Source organism: Octopus sinensis, linkage group LG23 (genome assembly GCF_006345805.1).
Source record: "Octopus sinensis linkage group LG23, ASM634580v1, whole genome shotgun sequence".
NCBI classification, from domain to species: domain Eukaryota; kingdom Metazoa; phylum Mollusca; class Cephalopoda; order Octopoda; family Octopodidae; genus Octopus; species Octopus sinensis.
The window spans coordinates 10,138,958-10,161,650 of NC_043019.1; the positions used below are offsets into that span (position 1 = coordinate 10,138,958).

Sequence of the window (22,693 nt, forward strand, 5' to 3'; positions counted from 1 at the left end):
CGAGCTGGCAGAAACGTTAGCACGCCGGGTGAAATGCGTAGCTGTATTTCGTCTGTCGTTACGTTCTGGGTTCAAATTCCGCAGAGGTCGACTTTACCTTTCATCCTTTCGGGGTCGATAAATTAAGTACCAGTTACGCACTGGGATCGATGTAATCGACTTATCCGTTTGTCTGTCCTCTCTGTGTTTAGCCCCTTGTGGGTAGTAATTAAATATATATCTTGTAAAGATTAATAGAGAGAGTAAATTTATATGTATTTAAAAATATAAACACTAGACGTTAGCATTGTTGAAAAGCCAAAGACAAGGAGCAAAGAAGACATGTGTCATTCGTTAACGAGTAATGTCAAATAGAGATATATTTCTTTATTAACCTATAAAAGGTTTACATAGAGGGGACACGACAAGGACAGACAAGGGACATTCAGGGCCCCAACTCGCTTCTTCCATACAGAGTGAAAATGTCAAATAGAGAGAATGACAAACGGAAGTTGAAACGTGAGTTATCTTCCTTGAATCGACCACAAAATATCTTCGTATTTACACGGTTTCTCTACACGTAGAACACACAAGCAATATACATACATATATATATATACATATATATACACCACCCGAGTCCTTTTTCAGTTGGTAAAACACGCAGACTGGTGGACACTCGGTGTTTGGTTCAATAACACTAGCAGCACCACCTCTCCTATACACACACACACACACATATATATATATATACACACACACATATATATACATACGCACTCTATTGCTGTTTTCTCTCCAGTAAACACCCCCTGTTCATATTTATAAACAGTTAAACATGTTCGGCAATTCGACCGTCGTTGTTTCTGCATAATGAACCCTGTTGAAGTGGACGAGATCACCGGACTCGGGTCCTACCTGAAGTCGGTAAGATTCATGATTTTCTTATAATAAATTCATTTTGAACGAGTAAAATCGTTTTGGTTTAATTTGTGTTTGATTTGTGGAACTTCATCAATCCGCTTGTTTTTGAGAAACTGGTGGCGGATTTGGGGGACGAACCCTGCACCACACATTCACCTCTGAGCAAATGAAGGAAGCCTTTATGTGGTTGCTCGTTCTGCTGGAAATAGCTACAAAATTTCCTTCTTGTGTTTAAATAAAAATTAAGGACACATCAGATAATGTTGACCTGGATATACCACAATAAAAGCGGGATCGCGTCGTGTTTTGTTTTTTTTTAATCATCGTGGGCCACTTAACGAGAAGTGACCAGCAACATAATACGAACAAATTTGTTTCTTTTTCTTTATTTTTCTAATTAGTAATGAAAGTAATTTATAACAACTTCGTTGAATTTCTTGATCTATGAATATCTTTAGAATATCTCTCTCCCTTGTGTTCATGGAACAGAACACCATTAGTTAAATACTGTTAATTGTTGTATAAAAAAAAAAAGTTTGTTGGTTAAAATAGTGATTTTGTTCAGTCCCCAGGCAGCCTTGATTGAGCAAATAAAAAGTCAGAGAGATTGTCATGGGTGGAATGTCATTCTCTAAGCCAGACATTCCAACTGTGTGTGTTTGTGCACGCTTTTTCCCTTTTTTTTTTCTTTCTGAGCTTAATGTCCCCCTGAGTACATTCTGTTTTTTTATAGGGTGTAATTTTGAAGTAGATTTTACAGCTTTCATGTCGATCGTTCATGATGGGGTGCCTGCATTACCTGAGCTTCTCTTCAGTTAAGTGTTGGACCTTGTCTGTGGTGCCTTTATCCTTTGTATATGTATTTACTCTACTTTTGCCAGCTGTACATCGTTTTTATTTGTTTTTACATTTATATAATTTTCCGTGTCTAAAATGTCCGTAGTACTTCGTCTGTATGATGTATATTGTCCATCGTGTGTTGTGATGTTTATTGTACTCATGTCTGTGTGTAACATCTATTGTTGTCTGTTGTACTTCGTTTACATTAAGTACAAGGTACACAATGCACTCACTTTCTCCAATTTCTTTTCTTACGATTAATTACATGGGTAGTCTTCGAGAATAGAGGTCTAAATTTAATCATCGATTTGCTTTCTCAAAAGTTAGAGCAGCTTCCATGGTCAAGGGCATTTTATTTTTTATGTATGTATGCATGATTACATTAAGTAACTTGTCCTACTTTTTTGAAGCCGGTAAGATTTGACTTGTGGCTGCGATTTCTGGCAGGTCGAGCAACCACATAAAACCTGCATCGTTGGCAGTTGTACATTATCCTTGCTAAACAGAATGAACGGGTTAAAATTAACAATGAGAATATATTTCGTTCTTGTCATATAACACACACGTATACACATTCTCATGTAAACCGTTTTAATTCATTTTATGACCTTGTATACTCCTAATTTCTATATATTCTAAACTTCACTAGTATTGGCTCAACATTAAAGGGGATTAGAATAATTGGTGGTAAAGATGTTTCTTTATCGTACACAGCTTTCCCTCTTCACAATGGCATTAATGCTGTACAGCGCAATAGACAGATTCACAAGTGAATGTTTATAACAACAGTAATTATCTGAATGGTTTCTATTTTGGCCTCAAAACCAGCATTTTTGAAGGGAGGGGATTAGCCTTTTAGATCAACAATAGTACTCGACTGGTATTGTATTTTATTGACTCTGGAGGGATGAAGGGCCGAGTTTACCATGGCAGGATTTGAACTCAGAAATGAAATAACTAAAAGTAAAATCGCAAGGCATTTTTTACGATGTTTAACAATTCTGCTAATCCTTTGCCTTGAGATAATGATTTATTTGTCACAGTGACATGGATGAAGAAGATACTACAAAAAACAGGTTATATGCTTTGTAAGTAGTTTACTTAAAATAAGAGAAAAAATGGAATGAAATATGATGTTACAATCATCTGATGTAGAACCACCTATAACTAAGCCCTATCAGGGAAATGACAGAGTTGAGATCTCCTTGACTATCAAGTGCAAATGCTCTCCTCCAGCTGTTGTCTCCAATTTCCAGGTGCATGCTTAGAATCGTTCCTATCCACTCCATTTTTACCACTGTCATCCACCTTTTGATGAATTCACTGCGTAAGCACTTCCCTCTTCACCCACACCCTTCATTCCAAATGGAACTTTAAACAATCATTGACCAAATAGGAAAGGGTATTTCCTTAGTCCTTTCATCATAAGTTAGTTACCTACCATGCTCTAAGAAGGGTGGCAGTGTGATTTTGAATCTGTCTTGGAAGTGGCAATAGCTGTTCAATATGATCCCTTAAATCAGCAATGTTTGAGCACTGAACAAATGTCTGCAGAATGATTTCTTGCTTTGTGCACATCTCAAACACTCCTGCTTGTAAAACTGGGCTTCTCAAACTTTTTTTTCTGGTGTACCCCTTCATGTCTGGCAGTGTTAGCATACCTCATCTGAAGAATATACTGTCAAATTGTTGGAATCCATAGAATAGACAATAAGGCATATAATATCTGTTATTAATTTAAAGAGTTCAGATCAACTTTTGTCCTCCTGGGTTAATAAAATATCAGCCATACACTAGGTCAGTATAATTGACTGTTTCTCACCCAAATTTCTGGCCTTGTCTGTGTAAGACATACATACATACATTTATTTAATTAATTTAATTTAATGTTGAATTTATAATTAGATAAATTTGCTTGGCTCTTTCTGATGAGTAACTCAAGTCTAGGCATAATTTCGGAGGGGCTTACCTTCATGTCATTTTGAATTGACAGTTTTGCATGAAATTTGGTTTTTAGTCAAAATAATAAGTGAACAAAGGCTTCCCACACATTTTTGAGATAAAGGAGTTCTGTTCAGTTGGTTGTAATTACATAAAAATTGCATTGTTTTACAAATTCTATATACCCCTACAATTTCTCCTGTATTCCCCTTGGAGTACACACATCCTAGTTTGAGGATCCCTGCTGTAGAGTTTGTCTTGAACCATGTCCCTGAGTAACATTGCCAGCTAAGGATTTCTGGAAGTTATGCATAGTCCTTAGCCCAGAAGAATGCCAATTGTTTTAGGAACACTTTGGCCAAAATCTTAAAACTTTGCACTTGTCAGAGTTATTGGCTGGAAATTATCTATAACTTTTCCCTGTTTGGCATCCTTTCTCAGTAGTATTACTACACTCCAGCTCAGAAAGGTAATTTTCTCTGCCTGTTTATGGTAGATGTCTGTTTAGAGGACACTAAACATGTCTGACATATAACCATAAAGCTTACAGAGCCAACTATCCAAACGATTTACTCCTTGTGCCGCTACCCACTTCCTCCTGATTAGCCTTTTGCAGCATCTTACACTTTATGCTGACAGTTGTTACCAGTGAAGCAAAGTGCTGCTGGAAGGCTGTGCACACCTGCTTGGAACTGAGCAGCACACACCTGTCTCAATCCATGCTTGGAACTGAGCAGCACACACCTGTCTCAATCCATGCTTGGAACTGAGCAGCACACACCTGTCTCAATCCATGCTTGGAACTGAGCAGCACACACCTGTCTCAATCCATCAAAAGCAGAATTGTGCTTTTGTTGCCTCTGCTATCAGAGCCCAACAAAGGACCTTCATTCCCTCTTGTTTTAGCACACAAGCTTTGACTCTAACAATACAGCCTTTGTGTTTTGCACTGAAGAAATGTTCAAAAGCCCTAATAGTTTACATTATTTAAAACACTTGAGGAAAATGCTTAAGCCGGTTGTCATTACCAGATGTCCTTGAAATTCATTCTATATTGAGTGCTCGTTTTCTCTCTTTCCCCCTCTCCCTCCCCACCTCTGTGTGTGTGTGCGTGTGGTGTGTACACACACACACTCTTACACACTCACTATTTCTTCATCTGGAGCATTCAACAAAACTCTTTCTAGAATGATGTCTTGGATTAGAATTTTGTTTTAGAAAAGTTAATAACTATTCACTAATTTATTAAAAATAAAAGAAAACATGACTTAATCTATTTCTGCTCTGAAAAACGGCACAAAATGGTAAATTTTTGGAAGGTGCAGAGGTATTTAAACTGACTTCGGCACTTTAGTGGTAGTGTTTGATCAATACTGAATGAATAAAAGATGTAATAAAATAATGGTTTCTAATGTAGGCACCAGACCAAGAAATTTAGGGCAAGCAAACTTGATCCCAGAACTTGATTCCAGAGAGATGAGAGGAAAAAACTGACCTTGTTGGGATTTGAATTCTGAATATTAAGATCCAGAAGAATTACTGCATGACATTTTGACTTCTACTCTAATATTTCTGCCAACTTTCCCTCTGGAGTAATTTAAATTGTAAGAAATTAATGTATAATAAACAGACATATTTTACAGTTTGCATATGAAAATAGAACTAATTTGTATTTATTTGTACGTATACCGTGTTTGTCTTTGTTGTGTCTGTATACACACATCTTTTTATTGTTTTTGAGTCATTGACTGGGACACTGCCATTGAAGTGTTTTGTTGAACAAATCAAAACCAGCGCTTATATTTGAAGTCTGGTATTTGTCCTGTAGGTTGTTTTTGCCAAAATTGTTAAGTAAGAGGAATATAAACAAACCAACACTGCTGGTCAAGTGATGGTGGGGGCACATACACAAAACACACACACATACACATTGTTTCCTTCTCCTAAATTTACTCACAAAACAATATTTGGCCCAGGGTTGTAGGAGAAGACACTTGCTCAAGGTATCGCACAATGGAATCATTTCTACATGCACATGCGTGCATGTGTGTGTTGTCTCCTGTCATGAGATAGTTGTAAAAGAGTGTCATTATTATGAACATGGTGTCCTTTGTCCCCAATTTTCTTTGAAAATATGTCTAGGACAGTCAGATGTGATCGGAACAAAGTTTGGCTTAGTTGGCATATGTTCACTATTGTTTTGGTAAATTTTCCAGCAGAGAAATTATTCCCTTTGCTTCTTCCAGTCTCTTACTTAGTTGTGTCTGTGTATATCTGAACACATGCAAAAGTAAAGAGAAATAGTTTGTTGGGGTTTTGTCCCTGGCTTTCTCTTGTTGAAATATGATCAAAGATATTCCATCCATCATTATTCAAAACATAATTAAATACTGGAAGCATTTTGTTTGATAGTCTAACAACTCAGAGGTGTATTAATTTTTTAAGATATGTACTTGAATTGATATCATTAACTGAAACCCTTGAAGTTGGTGTCCCACCCTGGCTGTAATTCAGTGTCTGGAACCTGTAAAACAATAAAAAAAAAAGTTAAAGTATATTGAACAGAGTAGTCCCTAATATATACTAGGGGCCTCACTAAAAAAAAAAATATGGCAATGTGTTTCCACTGGAACTTGGTTGCTATTCCTTGCAGGTCAAGCAATTGCGTAGGAAGAGATCTTTCATTAATTTGGTGTTGGCTGGTTATAAAGTGTGGAGTAGTGGCAGAGGTGTGAGAGTCAAAAGACTTCTTGACATACAAACATTTAATAAATGCTTAATCAATACAATAATTTCAATGCATTTGTGAGTATATCATTGTTGTTGAATTCCCTCCACCTCAAGATTGAGTAGACTGAACTGTGATTAGATCTGCTCCAGCTGTGACCATCCCGTTTTCTTGTCAGACAAAGTTGAGAGATATTAATCTGCTTCAGACTGTTTCACAAATAAAACAGTCTGAATTACCAAATTTTTCTGCATTTATTGACTTCTGAATCTGTCGAACACCATGTCATATTTTTAGTAACATTAGACAAACTTTGATTTATTGATGTTGTTTAACCCTAGGTCAATTTCTAATCCAACAGACTCATAGTCAAAAAACATTTCAGTTGTGACCTTGTTATTGGGTTATCTGCAGTGTAATTGTAATTGATTCAACATTTTTACAGAACAGAACAGTTTTGTAAAAGTGGGAGTGGCTAACAGACACCTATAATGTATGTTAGCCACTTCCACTTTTACAAACTATGTTACATGATTAAATGTTGAGTTGTGTGAAAAACAAGACATTGTATCCAATGCTCTTAGTAACTCTGCCAGTTTTCTATATTTTGGGATGTATATATAATATAGAATATAATTTAACACTTAGAATAAAAAAAAACATCCAGTGCCAAGTGGATGGTGTCCTATCAGTTCCTTGCAGATAATTTCCCTATTAGAGGAATTAGACTCTTATGATAGCAAGTCAATCTTATGACAAAGGTGAATTCCATTATTCTTTGGGATCTCTTTGTAACTAAGTGAATTGATGAAGCTGTTACTTCAAGAAGGTTCAGTGATAATGTAGATAAATTTGTGTTTGGTCATCAAATCTAATTGATGTTCTGTAGCCCTAGGCTAATTGTGAATAGATCCATGAGCAAAGGCTTTCAAGCTATGACCTCTTGTGTCTTTAGGGTATCCAGGACTACATCATCCAGTGTGCCCTACTCTTAAGATAGTAGACTGTGATTTGATGAAGATGTGGTTGTTTTTTCCAGTTTTTTTTCCTATTGATCATGTAGAAGCTCTGATTAGATATGTTGCACACATCCCTGATCAAGTAAGCTTGGCTTGACTAATAGTTCAAACATAAGCAATGGAACCCATACAAACACACACACACACAATGTTCCTTTGAAGTTTCTTACTGTGGTCATCTCATCATTATTACGAATTGAGGAGTGTACTTTAAACACAGTTCTTCACGTGTTAAGAGATGTGGCAACCATTTGGAACATGTGAAATGATTATATTGATGTTAATTCACTGGCTTAATGTGAGGTGCTATTTGTTATAAATAGTTTGTGCAAATAAATTTAAAGATTAAGCAAATAAAGAATCCCCACCATCAAAAATCGGAATTATAATATTAACCATTTCGTAAGCTAAATCATATTTGTCTTGATTTCAGGTGGATTGGAGTGAAAGATGGTTCCTTGGACTTGGTACCTTCCATGTTATTTGTGCTCTCCTTACTATATTTACCAAATCACATGGGACTTCTCAAACACTGCATTTTGCTGTCATGTGTAAGTATTTGTTTCTCTTATTTCATCATTTTGTCTCACCATTCTTGTTTAATTTTTCTCTGAATTTGCCATTTGCCCTGATTTCTTTTTTTTTTTTTCTTTGAATTCTTCTCTCACCTAATGCACTGTCACCTATACTTCTCGAAGAGGCCAGAAAGCTAGAATGAAATCTGCTTGACAATTTTCCCTCTTCTCTGACATCATCAACTTTTTCCCAACTTAGATTCCACTCTTTTTTTCTTATTAATACTAAACCCCACATCATTTTCCTCTCCAAGACAATTTTCTCAACTATCTATTACTCATTTCTGTTGTCTAGGTTATACCATTTACCTAAACTTCTAAAGATGGTGTCTGTATGTTACTGCAACCAGCTTGAGATTTTAACACTCTTGTTTTTAATGGATTTTGCAAAAGAAAATCGATTCATACCAATGAATGTAAGAAATAAAATGAAGAAAGGCAAACATGTTATAAATGGATTTTTCACTCATTATTCATAATTTCAAGTCGGCTGCTGTGACTGAAGATGTAAATTTATGAACTTCAGATTTTAATACAGTTGTTTTTAAAGGATTTCACAATAAAAGATATATTCTTGAAAACAGATTTTGAAAATCTGTGTAAAAAGTGTCTTTTTCACTCCACCTTAACGTCATCATCATCATTGTCGTTTAACGTCTTCTTTCTATGCTGGCACAGGTTGAATGGTTTGACTGAGGGCTGGCAAGCCAGAAGGCTGCACCAGGCTCCAATTTGACCTGGCAAAGTTTCTACAGTTAGATGCCCATCCTAATGCCAACCACTCCAAGAGTGTAGTGGGTGGTTTTTATGTGCCACCGGCATGAGGGCCAGTCAGGTGGCACTGGCATCGACCATGCTCGAATGGTGGTTTTTACGTGCCACTGGCACAGATGCCAATCAGGCAATACTGTCATCGGCCACAACAATGACTTCATTTGACTCAACAGGTCTTCTCAAGTGCAATTTATTGCCCAATAATTGAAGGGGTACTCTTAAATGGGCCAGTAATGCTGCACTGGCATAGACCACAGTTACAGTCCCATTTGGCTTGCCTGGTCTTCTCAAGCACAGCATATCTCCAAAGGTCTCAGTCACTTGTCATCGCCTCCATGAGGCCCAGTGTTCGAAGTTCATGCTTCACCACCTCATCCCAGGTCTTCCTGGGTCTACCTCTTCCACAAGTTCCCCTTACTGCTAGGATCTATACACACATGTGCTCAGTAGAGCAGCTGGTTTCATATGAGTTAGCCTTTTCCTGGAGGGACATCTTAACAAAAACCAGGTGTCTCACATTTCTACTGGGTTTACTGTGCCTACAGACACCAACCCAAGTATTTCTACATCTCTGTGCTTATACACACACACATACATGTTTATACATACACATATTCACACACACACACACATATGCATGCACACACACACTCACACATATGAAACGTAGTTTCACAGGTAAATCAGTTGGTATTTTACTTACAATGCATTCAGCCGTGTATTTGCAGTCTCAGTTTCAAACTTTGTTTTCAAACACATCTTTGACATTTTCAGAGATTAAGAAAAATTGCTATTTGGCTGTTGGTCAAGTGGTCAAGAAGTTTGCTTTGCAGTCAAGTTGTTGTGGGTTCTATTTACTGCACAGTACCTTGCCCAAGTCCCTTCTGTCATAGGCTTTGAGTGGACAAATGCCCTGTCAGTGAAATTTGGTTAGCAGAGATTATGTGGAAGTCTTTGTATCCCTTTGGATTACATATTTTGTCTATCTGATGAAATTCCACATAATTTCTGTCTGCCCAGTTTTACTCACAAAGCTTAGGTCTACCTGATGTTAGAAGACATCTTATCCAAGATAATGTGCTGTGGGATCAAATCCAGAACCTCATGGCTGCCAAGTGAACTTTTCACCAATTCAGCCATTCCTTTACCTATCCAAATATTCATACACGATCCTTCAGCTGTTCTGCTGCTTTTGTATTTTTACTTTAAACCACTGGTTTGCTGAAGAAATCTTGATTTTACGTTCATGTAGTTTATAAATACAATGTCAATCTGCATGGTAGATTGCACTTCTTTCCAAATTATTGAATCATGTGTCAAATTTTGTAGGATTGTCTCTGCTATTTGGAATAAAGAATTATTTCTACTGACTTTATCTATTTACAACTAAGTGGCTTGGGGCATTTGAGAGATCTCTTGGCTGTGAGCATAGCCCCTTATTACTACTCAGCTGGCTAGTCGTCATTTGACCATCCAATTCTCTCCCTCTATTATTTACTCAGCCAACCATTCTTCTGTCTCTCCTTTCTACTCTCTGAAGACCTTAATATCTGATATAGGCTACAAGCAGTATTTGAGGACAGTTGTCAAATTATTACTGTCTTCAAACCAATGACAAGGTTTTTCTTTCTTTCTAATACTCTACTTCTGATAAAATACTAATGTTAAAAAATGAAAAGACATGCAGTCATTGTTGTCATGTGTGTGGAATAAAACAATTTAGAAATTGCTTGCAAGATATTTTGTACATAAAGTTCAGATGGAATTGCAAACGTCTGGTGGGAATATTTCAACTGCATCAAAGAAAAACATTCTAAATGTTTGGACACTTTGCTAACACTGCAGTTCATCCAACGGGTTCAAAACATTATCGCTAATCATCTTAGAAAATCAATGAGGATCGCTGCCAATGATCTCCAGATGCTGGAGTGAACTATCGGAACTGTAGTAGACAAGGAAATTCAATAGAAGTCTCATCTACAGAGGAGAGACCAAGTCATGTCTGCAAAGATATTGGAAAACCATTTGATTCATGTTAAGCTGTTGCTTAATAAGGTTAAAAGCCCTCATGAACATGGCATGCATTGGTTCTTCTCTGATGAGAAATTCTTTGACCATGACCAAAAGCCTAGCAAGAGAAATGATAGCTGGTTATGTGCAGGTCCTTGGGAAGTCCCTAAAGTGATGCACACTAAGTTTCCAGCAACTGCAATGGTTTTAGGAGTGGTGAGTAACAAAGATCATGCCATGTCACTTTACATCTTTCCACAGAATATTAATGCTGCTGGATACATTGAGGTGCGGGAGACAGTTGTTAAGCCATGGATGGATGAAATATGCCATGGAAGGCTTTATCTGTTTCAATAAGGTTCAGCACCATCTCACAAAGCTCATGTAACCCAGTGATGAATGTCACAACCTTTATGATCGTATAACATCGAACTTGTGGCCTCCAAACTCACCAGCTTTGAATCCAATGGACCAGTATGTTTTCAGTATTGTTGAAAGAGTGACTAATCAACCTTCTCATAATACCATAGCTTCACTGAAGGCTGCCATTATGCAGATGATGTCTGAAACGAAAAAGGGATCTTTTAGTGCAGACATGTCAATGATTCTGGTCTCACATTGAAGCAGTCAGTTGAAGGGAGATTCATAGAATCATTTTATAAGAAAGCTTATCGGGAACATGTGCACAAGTTTTATATTAAAATACATTTGTTTTTCATTAGATTAGAGTTGTTTTTATTAAATTTCTAAATGCCATCAGATGTCTCTTGGACCCTGTATAATGTAAAATCATTAACAAAACAGAACTGAATTTAGCGGCGTAAATGTCTTTTAAATAGTTAATAAGATGTTATTGTGTTATAATGATTCTTTTTATTTCTTTTTTTTTTTCCAGTGTTACTGGTCTATTCAGCAAAATACATAAACGAGTGGGCTGCTAAAAACTACAGGTATTTGCATGCATACATACATTCGTGCATATGTACATACAGTTATACATCTCATTAAGTGAATGCTAGTGTACATGATATAATCCCAAAACTTGAAAGCCATCATTTTCTGGTTGAAAAAGTGGGGAAATAACCAAGAAATTATAATTAATTAAAATTAAATATGAAATGGTATGGTGAGAGAGTTTGATCTTTTGTAGTATGGGGACAACTAAAGACATGTTTCAGTTTTACAGGACCTCATTAGTAAAACTTCAGACCAGAGATTGTTTAGAAAAGTGTTTAGGATTTTTGTGAATGAAGTCCGTGGTGTCCAAACTCCTAGGGATTCCTGCTACATGACAACATAAATAGCAAAGTAGGTGCTAGTTTGGGCTAAGAAATTTTGACTGTTTATTGTTTGTTGACTATTGTTGTATTGTAGCTAAAAGATTATCCATTCGGATTTCAGATTAATCCGTCATATGTAATGCTTATTTATTCACATTGTTTTGCATTGATCCTGCATCACCTTGGAGCTTTGAGCTTTCAATGATTTTATTGTTTATTTTTAGAATGGCATTGTAGTGTAGGTATGAGAGGTTAGATCTGACTGGTCTGTAGGTAAAACAGGTAAAATATCTGGGCCTGATATGGTCAGTTTAAATGCCAAAGGGTTAGGTTTCATGTTGAACAGGTGATTTTCAGATGGTGTAACAATGTCTGGTCAGTGTGAAACGTCAACCAAATAGCTCAGTGGCACAGGAGTCAACTCTAACAAACAAAAATCATACATTAAACGTATACACACACACACACACATACACACACGTGCACTTTCTTTTTCCTCTTTCTTGCTCATTCTTCAATCCTCAATATTATTTTACCTGTCATCATCATCATACGTCTCTTGTCCATGCTGGCATGGGTCGGACGGTTTGACTAGGGCTGGCAAGCTGGAAGGCTGCACCAGTCTCCAGTCAGTTTGGACATGGTTTCTATGGCTGGATGTCCTTCCTAATGTCAACTACTCTGAGAGTGTAATGGGTGCTTTTACATGCCACCAGCACAGGTGCCATTTGTGTGAAACTGGTATCTGCCACAAATGTGGTTTTACTTAGCTTGATGGGTCCTCTTAAGCATGGTATAATGCCAGATGATCTTGGTCCTTGCCCCCATGAGGCCCGGTGTTCAAAAAGTGCTTTTACATGCCACCAGCACAGGTCCCATTTGCATGACACCAGTAACTTACACAACTGCGATTTTACTTGACTTGATGGGTCTTCTTCTCAAGCACAACATAATGCCAAAGGTCTCAGACATTGCCTCTGTGAAGCCCAACATTTGAAAGGAGCTCGACCAGCTTGCCTTCATGAGGCTCAACACTTGAAAGGTGCTTTTTATGTGCCACCTGCATGGGTGCCAGTTACGTGACACCAGCATCAGCCATGTCTGGGATTTCACTTGGCTTGACAGGCCTTCTCAAGCACAGCATGTCGCCAACGGTCTCAGTCACTAGTCATTGCCTTTGTGAGGTCCAAAGTTCAGAGATCATGCTTCACCACCCCATCCTATGTCTCGGGGCTACCTCTACAACAGGTTCCCTCCACAGTTAGGGATTGGCACTTCTTTACACAGGTGTACTCGTCCATACTAAATAACATCTCACCTTTTGGTACATGAAGTAGAATTGTGTGCAATTTTTGATGGCAGGAAGATAGGGTGGGATGAAGGTATGCAAGTCTTCTGGTAGAGAAGCAAGACAGAGCTCTGTAGGGGTTTTCGGTATTGAGAATAGATTTCCAGTATAGGTGGTGGAAGCAGGGATGGGTGGGCACATCGGGGACAGCAGTAGCCAGTTTAAAACAAAAGTGCCTACAAATGGAAGAAACATAAGCAAAACAAGAGTGCTTATGAATTTTAAAGAACAGTGACAAAAAACCTTATGAAACTGGGAGAGAAAACTAGGGTTTTAGGGAATTACAATTTGAAAATTACTTGAAGAATTAATTTAAATAATTACAGGTTACAAAAGTACAGGTTAGTAATATGGGTTAGATGAATGAATAAATGAAGGGATTAAAAACAAGAGAAACAGTTTGTCAGTATATGAGCTACTAGTTTTGTCAGTTCTTAGAGAAGAAAGAATTGGTCGGTCCTTAGAATTGATCACTTGATGATGAGTTTGTTGAATTAGTCAACTTGTGATAGCTTGCAGCATTGTTTGAGCAACAATGGCCTGTAGAAGCGGTTACTCTGTGACAGTCTGTTGAATAGGTTGGCTCATCCATCCATCTTCCCCAACTATTCCTGAGAGAGTCATTGTGGTAGAATCCTCACGCACCTCTTCCATGAGTTCATATCAGAAGCAACTACACTTCCCTATTCAATTCCTAAGTGTAACCAACTGAAACTATGGATGTTATCCAACGATTTCATTTCTAGTCTACTTCTCATTCTTGTTGGTTTGGCCTGAAGAATCTGCCTTGCGATTCTTTCGTACAACATTCTAATCACATGTCTGTAGTATCAGAGCTCTGGCTTCTCTATGCAAAGAAGTAGTAACTTGACCTGAAGAGACTCCCTGCTTTCTGAACTATGAACCCCATTGAGTAAGGTTTCTGCAGAGATCCTTCAAAGAAACCTCATTTTGGTCACTCGTATTCACAATCGCATTCTTTTCATCATTGCCCAACATCCATGGCCATAGGCAAGGACAAGTACAAAAGCTAAAGGGAAGATAACAAGTTGGGTTTTTTTCCCCAACCTTTTCTCTTCTGAAAATCACATGCTGCAGCTGGTGCCTTATTGTACCAACACCTGCAGTTCTAGCATCCAATTTAACAGTCTGCTTCCATCTTACTTGAATTTGGTCCTGAGATACTTAAACTTCTCCACTTGTCTCAGCGATGTTCCTCTAACATGCAGACTACACTGCGAAGACTTTCTTGAGAAGACCAAGGTCTCAGTCTTTGCAAGACCAATTCTCATCTCTGCCTTGCAACACTTGGTAAAGAACCCATTGCATGTCAATCAGTTCATAAGAGCTATTTAAAGGTGGGGGTGATAACCCCTCTAGTTGAAATAGTTGTCTCACAATGGCATGTAGAATTGGGTGGTCAGTGATGACCTTTAAAAGCAGTCAGTGATAGCTTTTAGAACTGATGGTCCATTTATGGGCTATTGGTCTGTCTGGGGCTGTATTAGAAGACACTTGTTGAAGGTGTGGCTCAGTGAGATTGAACCTAAGACCATGTGAATGCAAAGCAAGCTTCTAAACCACTCAGTCATTCTTGCTCCCACACACACACACACACACACACACGCACGCACACGCACACACACACACACACACACACACACACACGCGCACACACACGCACACATTATCATTGGTATCTCCCTGTATTGAAAATTTGATGACATTAGGTTTATCTGTGTTCTAAGATGGTTGTACAGGCCTGTTTTTAACCTAAATGAATGCTGACACTAAGAACAGGAGAAGTGGAGCACAGCTGGTTCCGAAGTCCTCCGTTGCCGACCTCCTTTCATGTCTGCTTCTGTCAGCCTCTTCTTTACTGTTGCTTTCAAAGAAGTTGCATCCAACGTCATGCACACACACACACATGCACGCGTGCGCACACATGTTGCTAAGAAATTAATGACTGTTAATAGTTGCATTAATAGAAAATAACTGAATCAGATCTTACTTGTAGTTGTAATCATCTTGATTTAATCTGTCACTAATTGGATGGTAGCTGTAGTAATCTAATTGGTTGTTAGTAGTAGCAGTGACATTATAGTTAAATAATGTTAGATCAGATGTTGCCATATAAATCTGTAACCCAATTAATGACTGATCTGATAAAATAGTAAAATAAAGCTGATTCAGTGGAAGCTGCTTATTATAATCACAGAAATTTTACACCAACCAGTTATTGTTATTAAAATGATTGGTTCCAAAACTATTTATTTGCTTATTATCAGCTGGTTATTGTTATCAGTTACTTATTATGCACAGTTGACCACGGTGGAATTTGAACTCATTTACGTTCTAAGTTCAAATTCTTCTGAGGTCGACTGTGCCTTTTCAGGGTCAATAGGATAAGTACCAGTTGTGTACTAGGGTGAGTGTCATCAACTAACCCTCTTTCCCAAAATTTCAGACCTTGTGCCTATAGTAGAAAGAATTAATATTATGATGGTTGATCGTCATCAGCATCACCATCAAAATGGTTTCGTCCCAGAAAGATGACAATAACCGGCTTCAACTGTATAAGTTATTTTGAATGAATGAATGTCAAGAAAAGCTTTCTGAATTAAATGTTGGCGAAGAGATTGTTCAGTTGAAGGGAGGTAACTGCGACAAAGCGGTTCCTCTGGTGACAAACTGCAGTTTTGATTTTGTTGTTCCGCTCAGACCCACCGTATCTTTTCCCCACACACTTAGCGTATCCTTCACTAAGATCCCTAATTTGTTCTTTCTTTCCATTGTTATTCAGTCAGGGCAGCCTTGATTCAACAGACCCATGATCCAAGTTATTCTAGTAATCATTACCCTGTCTCTTATTCAAACATTTTCTATCTAAGACTACATTTATATATAAGTGTTGTTGTTATAGGTGCTGTTGTTGTTTCACTAAGACAGTGCTGATTCTGTTAATGTATGGAAAAGATGTTCAGCAGTGAACAGTCATACTCAATTCAGGCACTATCTTTCCTTCTTTTTAACACCCTTCTTGTAAAGCTTGTAGAGGAATCTAAATGTTGTGCAGGAGTATTGCTATTGATAGAAGTTTCATTGCCATCATCATCATCATCATCATCATCTAACAGACATCAAGGGATGATGATGTATTTTATTGTTCCTGAAGAAATGAACGGTGAAATCAACCTTTGCAGTAGTTCAATTTGTTATTTACCAAACTAAATATTATAGAAGCAAAATCCTATTGTTTCTGCTCACTAAAGTTGATGCAGTTATTGCTCATATTGTAGTAGGAATAATAATAATAATAATAATAATAATAATAATAATAATAATAATAATTCTAATTTTGGTACAAATGTACAATTAATGGTGTTAATGTGGCTGGAACCAAAGGTGAAAGTCTTTCGCCTAGCAGGTGCCCTATAGTTGAGCAGTATAGGCCTGGTTGTCATCCAGAGACTGCTTGTAAACAAAGCCAGAGGCAGAGAAGAAGGTGGGAATAAGGAGGCAAACCGGACAATAATTGAATGCTGGATCAGTGGTGAACCCAACAACGAATGAAAGCAAAATGGAATGAAATACGACTCTTCGGAATAAGAGAGCAATGGTTAGCCAACCAGGCAAGAGCAATGAGAACAAAAGGGTGGTTAACAGACATGGGAATAAAAGAGATAAAAAGGAAAGTAGAAAATAAAAATAAAGCTTCACCAACAGATAACGTGCCTTGTGAGAAGAGAAAAATGAAAAGTGGCAGTGAAGAAGTAGAGCAAAGTGTAAACGTAAATGCATTCTCAGCCAATGAAGCAGAAGTAATAGGAAGAGCTATAGCACAAGAATAAGATGATGATCAACAAGATATAATGAGGATGCTGTGCCGATATATTAGAGATGACCAGGATCAAGTACCCTTCAACCTGAGGTACACTGACCGATGCAAGCTCATGGTTGAAGCTGAAAATATAGATTCGGTTCTTGGGCTATTTCAGATGAGAGATATAACTGAAACTAACAAGATTATTTGGGCTGCAGCAGACAGAGTTGGATAGAAAAGAAAAGAAGAAACAGAATGGAGAGAACCGAACTGGCAGAGAGGAATTTGTGAGAAACGAGGTTGAAAAGACATTTAGGACAAGTTGATAGATTGAGAAGAGGGGTGGGGAATTGCAGAACGAAAGCATAAGAATAATGCTGGAAAGAACATAGAGAATAAGAGATGAAAGGTTATGATGTGATATTGGAAGAATTGAAGGAAAGTGTAGAGGCAATCAAAGCAAAACTGGAAAGATATGACAATAGGAAAAGACAGTTCAGGCAAAACAGATTGTTTGAAGCAAATCAGAAGAAACTGTTTCAGGGACCAGATGGGCAAATACACAGACCGCCTCTGCCCCCACTCAACCACCTCAAATAATTGTGTTTGAAATAGGGACGAGTCAAATTCACATCTAATGGAATGTCATTTATTGAACTCAAACATTTCTCTGAGAGTAAAATGGCACAATGGCCGTGAGGTTGAGATGGTATAATTACCAATTGGATCACAACTTCAGATCTTACTTTGGCCAACATTGTAGAGAATTGAGCAAGTTACTTAGAGCTACCTGATTGAATAAATACCAGTTATCATTGTTGAGTGGTTAATGGTAGGAAGAGACATTCAGCTTGTGGAAATTATTGGTCCAATAAACTAACGAAGCTGTCAAATCTCTTGCAAATCACCAGTATCTTAAGAAAGGATTACGCTGGATAATATAATCCTAAGTAGATAAATTTGAATAAAAAATTGGCTGGAATGTATTTGGTCTCAGGTTTGTTTGATCAGGGCTGAACTTGTGCTAAACCACGACAAATAACAGTTTCCACTTTGCAAATGAGAGTTGAGTGTTTTTTAGTGGAAGGAAGGAGTGAAAATAATCTTATTCTGCAAATAACCATTTCACTTGTGATAAGAGGGAAGATGGCTGTAAAACAGTAAAAATAAAATACAATTTTGAAATGAGTTGATTAAAATATTGGTCTGTCTTCATTAACTTCTAAAAATCTTTTTTGCATCCTGGTCCTCATTAAGCCATCATCTCTTTTCACACAGACTTCCACACACACATACCTTCTCCAGCCATCTCCCTGTGTTGTGTCCCAGAGAGAGAGAGGGGGGGGGGCTGGAGGGTGTTCAATGTGTAAACTGCACAAATAGGGAGTTTGAGCAATATTTAACTTCCAGATCACTTGTACTGTGCTCACAACCAAATGTAAGATATATGATATGTACGGAAAGATTAGAAATTTTCATCTGTTGAGGTTAATATTCCAGAAAACTATAATCTTTTTTAAATTAACAATGTGATTATAAGTTTGTTGATTGATTCTTGGAGCAATTAGCCAGGCACTTCACGTTCACACGATTCCAGTGAACTCAGCTGAAGAAATGAGCAGCAGTCCTCTGCTGAAGGAGCTTTCTTTCTTTGTTTTTGTAACATCCCAGATGTCTCACTGAATCAACGGTTGGAAAGAGGTTTGTGCCTGCTTCTTACGCAGAACACCTAAAACAACTGGCAAACGCTTGGCACATACCACCAAGTCATACTTATTTGCAAGTGACAGTTTTTCATTTTTCATTTTCCTTTCTCAACACATCTTCTTTAGAATTTTCTGAAGAACAGCTTAATCCTGAAATGCCAAAGACTCTTCCACTTCTTAATCTTTCATTGAGTCTTAAATGAAGAGTTACATTTATTTTCTCTTTGCTTTCAGTGTTGTTAAATTCATTGTTCATTCTAAGCACATACACACACACACACACACACACACAAACTGTTATTGTATTCTTCTCTATATTATTTAATATTTATTTATATGTTATTTTCCAGATTATTTGCTGAGCAACAGTACTTTGACAGCAATGGTCTATTTATCTCGCTTGTGTTCTCAGTACCAATACTTTTGAATTGTTTGGTTATAGTTGTATGTATTATTGCTTTTTGCTACCTTAATATTCCATAATACTGCCATCATTTAATTAGCTGTTATCATTTCTTCTATCTTAATATTCCAGTAATTATTTCACTACAAAGTGTTCTCTTGATATGTGATCAGTGCTTTAACATCGACTCGTGATGTCTCACATACCTTGAAAACCAAGTTCCCTCAATCTGTGATGGTCTTTGGGTGTGTCTCTAGTGAGAGTGATGTCATGCAAACCGAACTCCTTTGAAGAGGACTATAGGCTCAATTCAGACAGCTATGTGAGGCTGTGGTCAAATCCAGGCTGGATAGGGTTGCTGCTGGAAGGTTATATGTGTGGCAGCAGGATTTGGTTCCTTGCCATACCTCTGGACACAGTCAGAAATGGTTGTCAGAGAATTTCTATGACTTCAGCAGCCAACTTCTGGTCTTGTAATCCCATGGATTACTATGTATGGGTTGCAGGAGAGAAAGACAGCAACTGCTCCACCGGAAACACCAAGATCAAAGAGGTGCACTAAGATATTCCCAGGGTCACAGTGAGGAATGCATGTGTCAGATTCCAGAGCTGTCTTGAGGCCCTGGGGGAAAGTGAGGGCAGCTACTTTGAGTAATATAATGTGTGTGTGTGTGAGAGAGAGAGAGAGAGAGAGAGAGAGAGAGAGAGAGCTTTAACTGCCTCTTTACCTTGACATTGCATAGTAGTTGAAAACAAGTATCACCATTACACAAGCATTGCTATTTGTTTTCAGTTTTCTGTAAAAACACATATGGTTATGGGGAAATATGACCTTAATTGGAATGAAGTAAAGGTTGGTGACAGGAAAGGCATCTAGCTGTAGAAAATCTGCTTCAACAAATTCTGCCTGACTGATATGAGTATGGAAAAGTGTTAAAATGATGAGAAATATATATTTATGCCAGCATTGCTTCCACCCTGGAAGGAGCTGCCTTAACAGCTTCTGCTGTTTTATGTTGAAACAATCTATGAATTGCTCAAATGTGGATGTGATATATCTTGCTTTTGTAAAGGCCTTTGATAAACTTGATCATGGGATATGTCACAAGCTACAGAGACTTGGGATAGTCTGAAAACAAGGAGAGTAGATACATGAATTCTTAAAAAACAGAAACCAGCTTGTGGCAGCCAATGGGCAAGTGTCTTCTACTATAGCCTTAGACCAAAGCCTTGTGAGTGGATTTCATCATCATCATCATCATCGTTTAGCATCCACTTTCCATGCTAGCATGGGTTGGACGATTCAACTGGGGTCTGGGAAGCCAGAAGGCTGCACCAGGCCAGTCAGATCTGGCGGTGTTTCTACAGCTTGATGCCCTTCCTAACGCCAACCACTCCATGAGTGTAGTGGGTGCTTTTTACGTGCCAGACGAGTCTGGCAAACGGCCACGATCGGATGGTGCTTTTTATGTGCCACCGGCACGGGGGCCAGGCGGGGCTGGCAACGGCCACGAACGGATGGTGCTTTTTACGTGCCACAGGCACAAGGCCAGACGGGGCGGCGCTGGCAACGGCCACGTTTGGATGGTTCTCTCACATGCCACCGGCACTGGTATCACAGCTGCAATTTCCATTGATCGATTTCGATCCTGATTCTCACTTGCCTCAACAGCAGAAACTGAAAGAAGCCCGTTATATATATATATATATATATATATATATATATAAAACAAGGTGTATGTACGCTGCTATATATATATATATATATATAAAAATACAAAATGGGACAAGAACGCAAAACATTCAAATAGACGATACAAAAAACATTTTTTGACTCTCTGACTATAGTTATTTTGACTATTGAAAAGGTTGCAAGACGCAACGAAAATTTTAGGAAAATAAAAATAAGAAATAAGTGGAAATTTTACCAGTGAGTGTGTTACATTATAAGGCACAAAAGGAAAATGACCCTCCCCAGACACAACAGAATATGCTTCAACACACGAACCCATATAAAGAATCTTGCAAACCAAATCCAAAAACGAGTTATATTTTATATATATATATATATCTTTTTACTTGTTTCAGTCATTAGACTTGGCCATGCTGGGGCACCACCTTGAATTTATAGTCAAATGAATTGACCCCAGTACTTAATTTTGATAAGCCTGGTCCCTATTCTATTGGTCTCTTGTCAAGAAGTGGTGGGGACACATACACATATATACATACACGTTGGGCTTCTTTCAGTTTCCTTCTACCAAATCCACTCACAAGGCTTTGCTCAGTCCACACAGTGAGACTGAACCTGGAACCACGTGGTTGGGAAGCAAACTTCCTACCACACACACACCTGCTTCTCAGTCTCTGTCCTTATATTATTTGCCTGTCGTCCAGCCATGTCCAGCCATTAATGACTATCGCCAATTTGTCTAATTTTTCTTTATACTAGTTTGTTTACTTGTCTGTCTGTTTATTTATTTAGATTCTCTGGCTGTGGAATGTCGGACACTTGATTGCTGATGTGAAAAGGCTGAAATACAAAGTGAAAGCCAAATACCAAAGCAAAGTTGATAAATCAGAAAAAAACCCTGAACAACAGACAGAAGAAAGCCAAAAAGAGAAATGAATTTAGAAAAGGGAATTAGTTTTTCTTACAAAATATTGCTGTTTAGTGTGAAAATGCACATTTTTTCAATGTCTGTTTTCAACGAATGATAGTGATTACCACTTTCAGAATTGTATTTTAAATTTACCATTTTATGATCTTTTCTCTTTTAATCAACCTTAATCAATGAAAAAAGTCATCTACCCTTTTGGAAAATGACTGAATATATTTAGGATTTTCATAAAGAAATTTTGTAACTTATTTAGTTTTGGGAGTAAGAAAAGAAAATGAAAAAATTAATTGTATCATTGCAAAACCTATTTGTATTTTCTACAAAATGACATTCATTTTGAGGAATTTCAAGCCAAAACAAAAAAGAGAGAAAAGAAAAAATCGTTTTATTATCAACTAAAAACTTAGATTTTATCTTACTCTTCAGAAGACAAAATTTTGGTTTTATGCTTATGTAGTAGAAATTTTTAAAAAATGGAATAAAATGTAATATTTTTATAGCAAATCTTTTGTATTTGTTTTTTGTTTTAAAACAATGCTTGGTTATTGTTTAACCCTAGGCCAAGCTGGATTCAGCCTATGTGACCAAAGTTGTTTGATCAGTGACCATCTTGTCTGTGCTTAGCATATAATGGTATCTAAGATTACATTATAATGAATACATGTGTCTTCTTTTCTTTTTTAGAAATTAGAATGTAAAAGAGAACAATTTGGCTGATGTTT

The 22,693-nt window shown here is 37.6% G+C and overlaps 1 protein-coding gene across 1 annotated transcript; it reads left to right on the forward strand.

The window, feature by feature from the left end:
- The first annotated feature begins 533 nt into the window (after positions 1-533).
- LOC115223458 (transmembrane protein 18) lies at positions 534-22,438 on the forward strand. The gene is made up of 5 exons (XM_029794042.2): positions 534-906; positions 7,865-7,982; positions 11,686-11,740; positions 19,298-19,391; positions 21,836-22,438. The coding sequence occupies exons 1-5, from the start codon at positions 853-855 to the stop codon at positions 21,977-21,979; spliced, it is 465 nt and encodes a 154-aa protein (XP_029649902.1). The 5' UTR covers positions 534-852; the 3' UTR covers positions 21,980-22,438.
- The last annotated feature ends 255 nt before the right edge of the window (positions 22,439-22,693 follow it).